Below are 12,263 nucleotides of genomic sequence, written 5' to 3'. Positions count from 1 at the left end.
ACCGTATTTTGCGGATTATATGAAGTTCCGGATTATAAGACACACCCCAAATTTTGAGGAGAAAAATAGGAAAAAACCTTTTTTTTAATAAAACGGTCTTATTGCTTACCGGGGTGACTTCGGTGAAGCGGGGACCCAGAGTCGCTGCTGGCGCAGGCAAGAGTGGAGCGTTGCTGCAGGCCACAGGCTGGGATGAGGGGGTGTTCCGATGTGTGGCATGCCACAGCAGGTTTCCGGTGTTGTGGGTCTCCGATGCTGCGGGTGTCCTGTGTTGTGGGGGCTCTGCCTACATTTTGTGAAATGCCAGACCCCCCGTAGTTCCATGATTTCCTATGCAGTGAACTCTGGGAAAATGGGTGTCGGGTGGAGCGCATGCGCAAATGGAGATCTCAGCACCAAGATCTCAGGAGATGAGATCTACTATTAATCATTTGTTAAAATATCCAATACAATTTAGGTATATTTGTATTTATTTTTCAATTTTTAAAATGACCAATAATATCACATACAAGGGACAAATACTAGCGCACCATGACCAGTCACCATATTACCACCACATGGTGACCAATAATACCACATGCAAGGAATAAATACCACCACACCATGACCAGACCACATATTACCACTAGTAATGAGTGAACATGCTCGGGTGGTCTCTGAGTATTTTTGGCATGCTCAGAAATTCAGTTTGAGTCCCCAAAACTGCATGATTTGTGGCTGCTAGACAGCCTGAATACATGTTAGGATTTCCTAACAAACAGGCAGATCCCACATGTATTCAGGCTGTTTAGCAACCGTAAATAATGAAGCTACGGGGACTCAAACTGAATTTCCGAACACACCCAAAATACTCGGTTACCACCCGAGCTTGCTCGGAAATCTCGAGTAACAAGCATACTCGCTCATCACTAATTACCACCACATTGTGACTGAATACTACAATACTGATCATTAATTAAAAAAACACAATACTAATATCACCACAAGTGCCATCATACACAGGAGATCTATACTTAGTATGCAGTGTCTGTGTACAGGTAATACAGTGTTTACCGGTGGCATTTATCACAAGAGCTCTGTATATAGTGTCAGTGTACAGGTAATACAGGGATCACTGGTGACATTGTACACAGGATCTCTGTACATAGTATAGTGTCAGTGTACAGGTAACACACTGACTCACCAGTGACGTCTGTAGGTGAAGTCCTTCATCTTTGCTTTTCATCACTTCCAGCCAGAACTCGTCTCTGCAGGAAATAACACAGTTATCTAGAGCACTGCTTGCAGAACACATTACTTAATTTTTTCCCAACTTCTAAACTGTCACCTTTTTTTCTTCATCTGGTGTATAGTGTCATGCTACACAGTAACAGGACCGCCCCCCTATTTAAAACATTATCCTCAAAAAATAAAATAAACACATCACTGCAGTAATAATATCCTTTAATTATCCCCTATGGTAATAATATCCCCCATCCTGGCCCCCGTGTGTCTCATTCCTGGCTCCAGCCATACGTTCTCCCATCCTGCCCTCATGAGTATCCATTCTGCCCCCATGTGATGTCCCATCCTGCCACGTGATCCTGCCCCATCTGTCTCGTGATCCTGCCCCATCTGTCTCATGATCCTGTCCCATCATCCTGCCCCATCTGTGCCGTGATCCTGCCCCATCTGTCTTGTGATCCTGTCCCATCATCCTGCCCCATCTGTCTCGTGATCCTGCCCCATCTGTCTCCATTGTATCCATCCTGCCCCATGATCCTGCCCCATCTGTCTCCATCCTGCCCCATGATCCTGCCCCATCCGTCTCCATCCTGCCAGCGTGTCTCCCATCCTGCCACAGTGTCTCCCATCCTGCCAGCATGTCTCCCATCCTGCCACAGTGTCTCCCATCCTGCCAGCGTGTCTCCCATCCTGCCACAGTGTCTCCCATCCTGCCACAGTGTCTCCCATCTTGCCACAGTGTCTCCCATCCTGCCACGGTGTCTCCCATCTTGCCACAGTGTCTCCCATCCTGCCACAGTGTCTCCCATCCTGCCACAGTGTCTCCCATCCTGCCACAGTGTCTCCCATCTTGCCACAGTGTCTCCCATCCTGCCACAGTGTCTCCCATCCTGCCACAGTGTCTCCCATCCTGCCACAGTGTCTCCCATCCTGCCACAGTGTCTCCCATCTTGCCACAGTGTCTCCCATCCTGCCACAGTGTCTCCCATCTTGCCACAGTGTCTCCCATCTTGCCACAGTGTCTCCCATCCTGCCACAGTGTCTCCCATCCTGCCACAGTGTCTCCCATCCTGCCACAGTGTCTCCCATCCTGCCACAGTGTCTCCCATCCTGCCACAGTGTCTCCCATCCTGCCACAGTGTCTCCCATCCTGCCACAGTGTCTCCCAGTGTCTCGTGCCACTTGCAATTAGAAAAAAACCTTTCTCCTTACCTGGCCGCGCTCCTGCGCCGATGCTTCCTCCATACAGTTCAAGGGCACACTCGCCGGCGAACGACAATGACGTCATACGCCGGCGACATGCGCGCTGACGTCAGCTGCCAGCCTCCGATTGGCTGGCGGTTTTTAACTATTGCCGTGAGGGCCCGCACGGCAATAGAGTTTGACTGAACCTGCGTCACGGACGCAGGTTCAGTTACTGCATCGGCAGAATGCTGCCGACCAGCGGAAGCCTGCCACTGGGGCCCCGATGAGAAGAAGAGACGGGCCCGATGGGGGCCCCAGTCAGGTGAGTAATGCCCTGATGTCGGCCCTGTATGTATCTATCTATCTATCATCTATCTATCTATCTATCTATCATCTATCTGTTATTTATCTATTATCTATTTCCTTTTTTATCTAATGTCAATTATATGTCGAAATCATCTTAATAATTTTATACAGATCTTCCCTGGCGTCCACATGTCGGATCTATCAATGTCTCCGAGCTGGAAGATGGCAAATCAGCCACCCTGACCTGTGATATCTCCGGATATTTCCCGGATCTTCTATCTGTTATCTGGTTCACAAAGAAAGACGGAAATGTGACGGAACTGCCCAGACAATCATCATTATATATAAACAGAACTTACAAGATATCAGAGAAAGAGAAGAGAAAGAAAGATAACACTTATTCCCGTGAAGCGTCATTGACTTTTACCCCAAAAATAAGTTCACACCAAGGATCAGAAATCCTCTGCAGAGTGGAGCATCCCAGCGAGGAGCGTCCCATAGAGCGGAGCACCGGACCCCTACACATCGGTGAGTTATGTGGTAGAAATATATAACAAATAGCCAGTTACATTACAACAAACTCCCCAGTATGGGGCATATGAGGATACTGTCCCCTGGGGTGGGTCCCGGGTGTAGCAATGACAGATAGTGCAAGTCATCAGAGTACGCTCTCAGATTTATAGGCTGCAGACAAATATCATTTACAATCTCATTATTATTCTTTTCCTAATAATAGTATAGTATTGTTGGATAGTACTTGTAAATAGAAGCAATTTTGCAATTTTTTCATCCGTACCTGAGATATTAATACTTTTGCTCACATCCCGTTGCCTTGGGCACCGACCACCACTAACATACCCGGTGCCACCAAGACCTTTTCTATAAAGCTAGTAAGCGCTGTTTTGAAGCTGGCCAGGACAGTGAGACGGCAGCGGTGGTCGGTCTCCTGGGCAAAGAGCTGCAAACACAAAGAAAAGTGATAATATCTCAAGACCAGCTGCAAAGTGTAATAAGCAGCAAACTGCTAAAGTGCTTGTTTTTACAACCATTATCCGACATGTCCATCTATGAAAAATGGCCCCATAATGATGATACTAATGTGTCAGTAAAATATGTTGGCGTGTCTATGATTTTTGAGTAAATTGTCCAGAAAAAAATCAAACGGGAAACACTGATACCAGGGATGGGACGTAAGAGAATTTGCACTTCTTTCAATACAAGAGAGAGAATGCTGGAAAATTTAGAAGATTTCTGCAACAATGGAAAATGATCAACAAGATACTCAATAAAGCTTTGTTTATGAGGGACCTGAAAGCCAGGACCCCCACTAATCACAATACTGGGGGTTCCAAGCGGGAGGGAGGCCTGGCATGAGCACAGTGGGAAGGATAGCGGTGGTCGCGCGTGTGTCTGGCTACTCTACTCTATGTGGTCGATGGAAAGCCGAGCAGTGCACCTGCCCTAGAGATCGGATCCCATCAGTCAGATATTGGTCACGTATCCTGTGGACGGTGGTGAATATCCATTGCAGGACCTCTAACCGCTATTATTTCTGTAGATAAAAGACACTTCTCCCATAAGGAATACCATATTTCTCCCAGGGAATGTTCTTTTATCATTTTTAGTTGTATTTCTGTATCTTTGACTTCTTTAAATTTTAACTTTTTCAAATTTCTGTAACAGGAGAAAAGTAAAACAGAAGAAAGTTCTTGTGCTTTAAAAAAGACCTGTGGTTGGTCGAAGCGTTGCAGTACATGGCAGAATAAAGAAGATTTTCACCCATTTTTGGGCACGGTCTATCTAATGCAAGTGATTAGTTCCCAACACAATGGCACTTATGGAGGTGTAGGCTGCACCATAGTAGTGAGGGCTGCTCTGTGACCGAGCCGTTTTCCCTCTATCCTCTCTCAGTTACTACCCTTCTTGCATTGTTACATATTTACCATGTGAACTGTGAGATTTGACAATGTTCCAATGTAAAATCCATTTTCATTGCTGTGGACCAGAGCAGGCCGCATGTCGCTCGTGCTACTGTGAGCAGCCTGCGTGGCCTAACCATGCTCCCATGACCTGCAGCGTCTCCGGACTTGTCTCCCATCGAGCACATCGGGGACGTCATTGATAGGTGATTACAGAGGAGCTGCCTGAAGCGGATTTTGATGATTTGTCAACATTTTTACAGTGGGAGAGCCTTCCTCAGACGACCATTAATGACCTCACTGAGAACAGCCGATTCTGAGTAAATCCAGATATTTAGAAAATCTTGTGAACTCTATAATTCCACAATTTTTCCTTCTTGGTGTTGCAATTTCAATTATAAATGTAGTTTCATGTTGATGGCGTATAATAGTATGAGTTACTATCTAAATGCTTTGAGTTTACTGCTTCGCACTAAGGTCCTGGTCCAGTTGAGGTTCACCAATAATACTATAAACCTTTAATATAATATATCAAACATTGACTGCCAGATTCTTTTCCGGAAGGTGCTCCTCATCTGTGCTCTCCTGCCAGCAATTTCTAATCATGCAAGAGGTTAGACAAGGAGATCAGGGCTGTATAATTACATCTCACATACTGAGATACCTGCTCTAAGCTGTGGTGGGGGCGTGTTCTTTTTTCTCCTGTGTGTTCTTGGAAGCTTATGACTGTGCAACATCATTCAGGAGTAAAAAGGACACACCTCCAATAACAATTATTTGATAATGCTCACATGGACATATCAAAAATTAACTCATTAGGAGACAAATATGTTGTTTGCTAATATTTCTAAAACGGGGAGGTTAAATTAAAAAAATAAATAAAAACTGTATTCCACTCTTTAGCCTTTATTACATTGTGTCTCCAGGTCAACTTGAGAAAATGTGGTTACATTTAGTCTTTAACGAGGATCTTTCAAGAATTTTAGTGTTATAAGCTGTACATTTCTGCAAAATGTTTCAGGAATATACATTAAAACATTTTTTTTCTCTACCCCATTGTGGAGATGCAGAATGCTAAAATTACTGGCGACCGATCACTATTTTTATCACTCAACTGTGCGTTTGATGCTGTTAAGCTCTGTGAGTGTACTTCCTTCCCACTATAATACTTTCCAATCGTAATAAAGCAGGATGGGTAGTAAGAAGTGGACGACCACATTAATTTGCCCACTGAGGTCAGAACTGTGCAAGCATGGTCATGTGACCACACCACCGTTCCTCCATATTAGTAACACATGTAATAGCTCTTCAGTCCTCAGTTGCTCCTACAATGCTCCTCAATCTAATGCTGCTGTCCACCACTTCTCCTAACCCCTTTACTAAGAGGAAGTCCCAAGCTGGAGGTATTGTCACATGAGACAGATAGAGGTTGGCACAAGACTTTCTCTGTCTCCTGTGATCACGCCTCCCTCGTGGGACTTTCTGTTAGTAAAATGTTAATAGAGAAGACAGACATCGTCATCAGAGTGAGGAGCATCGCTGGAGTAGTCGAAGACTGAAGACCTACTACCACTGATCGGAAGGACAGTTAGTTGTTGTCAACGTGGTCATTACAGACAAGTCTCACGTAACCTTGCTTGCAGAGTTCTGACCTCAATGGGTGCCTTTTTTCAGTCAGAACTGTTGATGTCTAGTTTTTCTTCACTATGACACGGCCTTTTTATGACTGGACAGTGTCATAGTGGGAAGGAAGGACAGAGTCCTCTCAAAGGTATTCCATGAGCCATGGACTGTATTCTCCGCTAGATGTACTCCTCAACCTAGTGGAGGCACATTTTTATTCAGCAGGATCCAAAGAGTCTGAATCAAGAATCTTTAGTTTTGGAGTCCGTTGTTCCCCGTGTATGGAACCATTGCATGCCTTGGTGTTGACCTCAGGGACATCTTAGGATATCTTTGTTCCTAATGGATCTTTATTATGAAAATGACTTTGCCAATTCTCTTTTCACATCAGATAACCTCTTCATGATCTTATTCAGGTAAACACCAATTAGTGTCCCTGATCCATACTCAATTGGCCCATTTACAGGAGAAAATAATCAGCAAACTAGGAGTTCGGCAACGCTCATTCCCGATTATCTGCTGGTGTAAATAGGCCAGCAACCCAGTGCTGAACGACCATAACGCTTATTTTATACATGTTTAAAAATCAATTTATCAACAGCACATCGCCCGTCCTGTGTATACAGGGGATATGCTGCTAATAACTTGTAATGTATATAAAGATGAGCAATATTTTCCCATCATTGCTTGCCATCGTTGTATACAGACAGGCAAACAGGTGCTGTATGATTTGACTTTGACTTTGTTGATGACCTGAAATCCACCAGTGTAAACGGGCAAGAAGCCAGAGGTTGTATTTGAAATCAATATCTGCAAGTCAAGATTTAAGGTGGACATCAGTTATAGCATGACCAAAGCCATAGTGTTGGTTTAGAGCTTTACCTTTTAGGAGCTGCTGTACAATCATCAACAAGATGGTGTAACCTGGCATCTTAGACCTGAACAATACATTTTCTAAGAATCTTGGAACAACATAAGCAACTGCAGCCATTGTGAAGTGAGTTTAGATGGCAGAGGATCTTTTTTAGTGTTATGGGTTCACCTGGTGAGGTGGGTTCTCTTGGCTGTAGGTCAGGGTGATCAGCATATTCCAGAGGTGATGATACAATGGTAATGGATTTGCCAGAGAGCAACAATAGTGACATCAGGTTATTCAGGATGGAGATGAGCAAGCACAGCTGGAAGCACCAGATGCAGCAGAAAAAGCAACATAAATGTATAGGGTAATTGATATCTTGTCACTGAGTTATAGTTATACACATCTATATGGACTAGCCGCCTGCCGAATGTTTCTTGAGGCCAATGGGATCCCCTCCAAGTCTGTAATAGCACTTACCAGATTCATCCTCACACACAACTTTTTCTCTTTCGGTGAGGAGCTATACCTACAACGCACCGGCACCGCTATGGGAAGTAAAATGGCACCCCAGTACGCTAACCTCTTCATGGCTAAACTGGAAAGTGACTTTTTAACATCCTGCTCCATCAAACCCTTTGCCTATTTCCGTTATATTGATGACATATTAATAATCTGGACTGAGCCTGAACAAGAACTTCTAAATTTCCATGACAAATTCAACAAATTTCATCCAACCATAAACTTGACATTAGACCATTCAAAAACAAAAATCAACTTCCTAGACACCACCATAAAAACCCAAAATGGTTAATTCCAAACATCAGTATATCGGAAACCAATTGACCATCCCACATACCTCAAATGGGACAGCTTCCATCCTAAACACATTAAGAAATCCATTGTCTACAGCCAGGCCCTCAGATATAACCGTATCTGTTCCAGTCCCAAGGACAGGGATGAACACCTAACCCAGCTTAAAATGTCATTTTTAAATCAAGGTTACCATCCCACCTCCATTGATGATCAGATCGTTAGGGCCACAAGGATCCCTAGAAGTCAAGTACTTCAACACAGAAAAAAAGAGGAAAATCATCGTGTACCTCTGGTAGTGACCTACAACCCACAGCTTGAAATACTCAGAAAAATGGCTAAGAAACTTCACCATATCCTACACAAGGATGACCGGTTAAAAACACTATTCAAAGACCCCCCCTTGCTATGTTACAGACAACCTCCCAATCTAAGAAACATCATTATCTGAAGGTCAATGCCCTCTGATTCACCAAGAGGAACATATCCTTGCAATGGGAGAAGATGCAAAACCTGCATTCATATAGCGTCCAAAGACAAAATCCAAATTCCCAACACACAGCAGGACTATAAGATCCCAGGGACATTCACATGTTCCTCTTCCAATGTGGTGTATTTAATTCTATGCAATATATGTCCTGTGGGTGGCCTCTATGTTGGAGAAACAGGACAGAGACTGAGAGCAAGGAAGAGGTCTCATCGTCATACAATTACAGACAAAAAACCATTTACCTGTGGCCAAACATTTCTGTGGTCCAGGACACAACATAGGCAACATGAAAGTTGTCATTTTAAAAGGCAATTTTAAATCGCAGACACATGGGAGAGTGTGGGAACACAAATTCATTACAATCTTTGATTCTATTCACACAGGACTCAATTTGTCAGAAGGTTTTATGACTCATTACCATATCTGAGCTATGTCCTCCAAGTAGCCCTTTGATCTCACAGAACTTTTCACACTACCTATCTAATCTTACCTAATTAAGGATTCTCTCTCCAAGCTCATTGTTTGTTTATTGAAATGTTGTGCTTTAAACTGTATATAAATAAGGTTTCTTCAAATATCTTGTCATATCAGCCTGATGAAGGGACGTAAGCAGTCCCGAAAGCTTGCTTTGTAACAACATTCACTATTATTTGTTAGCCATTAAAAGGTATCATACCCACAAGATTCCTATTTTGTTTCTCTCACTTTATATAGTTATACACAGTAAACAGCAGATGTATAGACAATCATGTATTTTGCAACAGAAATGCACTTATACAAAGTAATAGTAGATGTAAGGCAATCGGGTATATTGCAGTAAAGATGCAGTTATTCACAGAAACAGAAGAGTTACAAGTGTGGAAAACATAGAATAGCAAAGAATAATATAGATGGGTACCTTGCTGGCAGAGATAAAGGTGTAAACAACATCTGATATAGATGAAGGCGCAACTTGTGGCTTGACACAACAGAGCTGAGAGACACATAGCAAGGAGAATCACTGGTCTGAGTTTGTCAATAATAGTTGATGATTAGAAAGCAGACAGGATTTGCTTGGAAGGTAATTAGATGGAGCTGACTCTAGTGCAAGGTAAGACAGCTGGTGCTAAAGCATGTGTTAGCAAGGCGCTATATTTGGTGAACACTCCAGCAGTTGCGTGAACCAGTCTTAAAAGGTCTTTAGAGATTATGAATAGTCCAGGATAACTTCATCAATAAATGTTTTATCAAAGTAACCAAAGAGATAATGATTATAGCAGAAAGAATGACTGTGATATACAATGTCTGTAAAGTATGATGTTGTTTTTTCTGTAAGATATGTTTCTAGAACCTTCTAGAAAATCTCCCAGTGCTACCCTTCAGATGACAATGTAGACTGCCAGCGTTTGCAGCAGCCCCCGCAACCCCCCCTTCCGTCTTATCAGACCTGTGCGGCTGGTAAGGCCTCTTTCACACTTCAGTTTTTTGCATCAGTTATAATCCGCCAAAAAGGCGGACAAGCGGATCCGTTCTCAACTGATGTGAACGGATAGCACAGGATCCGTTTTTAGACGGATCCTGAAAATGAAGAAATTTAAAGGAACTGCTGGCCGGGGAGAGAGAGAGAGAGAATTTTTGTCTTGTTTTGTCCGGCACCCAGAAAGAAATTCGGGTTAAATCAGTGTCTGCAGGATCCGCCAGAGAAAAAAACGTTACAAGCTCCGTTTTGAAATCTTTGAGGATGTTGACGGACAGCATCTTTTGCCGGATCCTCACAAAAACGGATGCAACGGACAGCAATCCGTCACAATCCGCCATTAATGCAAGTCAATGGGAAAAAAACGGATCCTCAAAAAAAATTGAGGATCCGTTTTTTTTCAAAACCTGGCGGATTGTGACTGATTGTAAAAAACGGAAGTGTGAAAGAGGCCTAACCTGAAACCAACAACTTCCTCTCGAAGAGCAGGGGGGAAGGATCTCTTTGTTCTAAAAGCACAGGCTGTATGCCAGTATATGGGTGATATTAAAGAGACTGTACCGCAAAAACCATACGCAGCAGAGATATGAAACTCACATTTCTGCAAAGGGCACGAAGCCGGCTTTCTAAACCCCTAAGTTTCACAATTCTCGGACCCCCAGAAAATGAGATATGGATTCCTTCTAAACGGTGTGTCCGAAATACTGCATATTTGGGCTTGAATTATTGAACTCAACAAACTACAAAGAATGATACCATGTGCGTGTTTGTGCGAACTTCCTCCTGCGAGATAGTTATATTAAGTTTTGTAGTTTGATTCTAAATCCAAGAGTAGGCGGCAGACCCTCTCCAGACTTCCGTGATGTGACACAGCAGAGTCTATAAGGCATTCCCTTGGCAAAACCAGTTCAGAGCAGCTTAAGTCCTCGTGCCAGAGAGACGTGCAGCTGAGCGGCGACGTTTGGTTAACCGCCCCTCCCCCCAGCCACATGGGATGCCTAACACCAACTGACCACATGTGAGTGTACTTTCTTCTTTCATCCATTTTGTTTTATACTTGTCTATTGTACATATTTTATGTCTTAATTTTATAGCAACTTTCATCTGTAATCACTGCCCTCATTTTGGGAAATAAATTATAAAATTATTCAGTTTGTCTCCATGCTCTAAGAAACGAACTATATGCCTTGTTTAGATAATTACGCTACTGTGTGGGTTGACTTCGAACCCCTCCCTTGAGTCTATAACTTAAGCGGAGAAACCAGGAGCTGGTGGCAGCGTGTTATGTATGGTTGTTGCGGCTAGTTGGCAGTCCAGAAGGGTCTTATATTGCTGAATAAGGGGGCTGCGGCCACAGCATTGATAATTCCCTTACTGCAGTAGCCTAATTGCCCGCGCACAACAAGCAGCCCGTCCAGCGACTAATTAACCTAGGTGCAGTTCCCTGACTGACCTGAGGGTAAGGGGGGCGCCGGAGAGCTGTGAGTTCCAAAGTGGAACTGAGAAAGTGGGATATACATAAATCCCCGCAGTTCTTGGAAGGTTGTTAGCAGTGGTGGGGTATCCAAAATAACCCCCCTGCGATAAATTGTTAGAGCAAGGTTAGCTTGCTGTATTTTTGTCACATGGTGCCAGTGGTGGAGGAACTAAGATAAGCCTCCACTGTGCCTGTGATAGCCGTGTGCCGGCAGTGTGTCGCGTCCCTCCGTCCGCTGATACACCCGTGTCAGTGGTGGGATTGTGACATATTGGTGACACAGGGTCCGCTGTCCGTCACATTTTCGTGGCAGCGGGACCCCCGTTCGTCACGTATTGGCGAACAGCGGTGGGCTGTTCGTCACAATAACGAATGATGAAAAAAAGTTCTAAAAATGCAATAAAATATGCAATTAGTATATAACAAAGTCATCCTCACCACTTCTATATTAGCATAGACGACCGCAAAAGATTATTTGCCATAAACCCCATACTGGGTACATGAAGCAAACAAATAGAAGTGACATATAGAATTAAATAAAATTTTGTTTTATTGATATATGGATTAAAAAAAAGTATCAAATAAAAAACAGGAATAGGTACAGGAGAAAAGGGAGGCTTGAGTAACTCTTAAAGGGTATACATAAGCCCCTGATGGCGGTGGCAGCAGCCCATAGAGCAAAAATGGGGGGACGGGTTCCCTTTAATGTCTTCTGCCCAATGAGTGCACAGGACAGATATATCTAATAATGGTGGTGCTGGCATATATATACTTTACACATAAAGATACACAGTGACATTCTGAATAGTTAGAGACAATATTTTAGGATTATGGAGAGAGATCTGCAACATGTAGGGATAGGGTTAACTCCTCTGATCTCAGACTCTGAGAATAAGAAAGTGAAAGTAGAAGAG

The 12,263-nt window shown here is 43.5% G+C and overlaps 1 protein-coding gene across 1 annotated transcript in view; it reads left to right on the top strand.

Moving 5' to 3' along the window:
* The window catches only part of LOC141050658 (uncharacterized), a 66,668-nt gene extending 61,139 nt beyond the window's left edge, over positions 1–5,529 (top strand). Inside the window, exons 15-16 of the mRNA XM_073547249.1 lie at positions 2,887–3,243; positions 4,399–5,529. Of these exons, the coding sequence (XP_073403350.1) occupies positions 2,887–3,243; positions 4,399–4,409 (368 nt within the window). The 3' untranslated portion in view covers positions 4,410–5,529. The remainder of the gene's footprint in view (positions 1–2,886; positions 3,244–4,398) is intronic.
* Positions 5,530–12,263: the final 6,734 nt, after the last annotated feature.

Source organism: Dendrobates tinctorius, unplaced genomic scaffold (genome assembly GCF_039654945.1).
Source record: "Dendrobates tinctorius isolate UK_male_01 unplaced genomic scaffold, ASM3965494v1 ptg000152l, whole genome shotgun sequence".
In the NCBI taxonomy this organism is placed as follows: Eukaryota; Metazoa; Chordata; class Amphibia; order Anura; family Dendrobatidae; genus Dendrobates; species Dendrobates tinctorius.
This window is presented reverse-complemented; position numbering and strand designations above follow the sequence as displayed.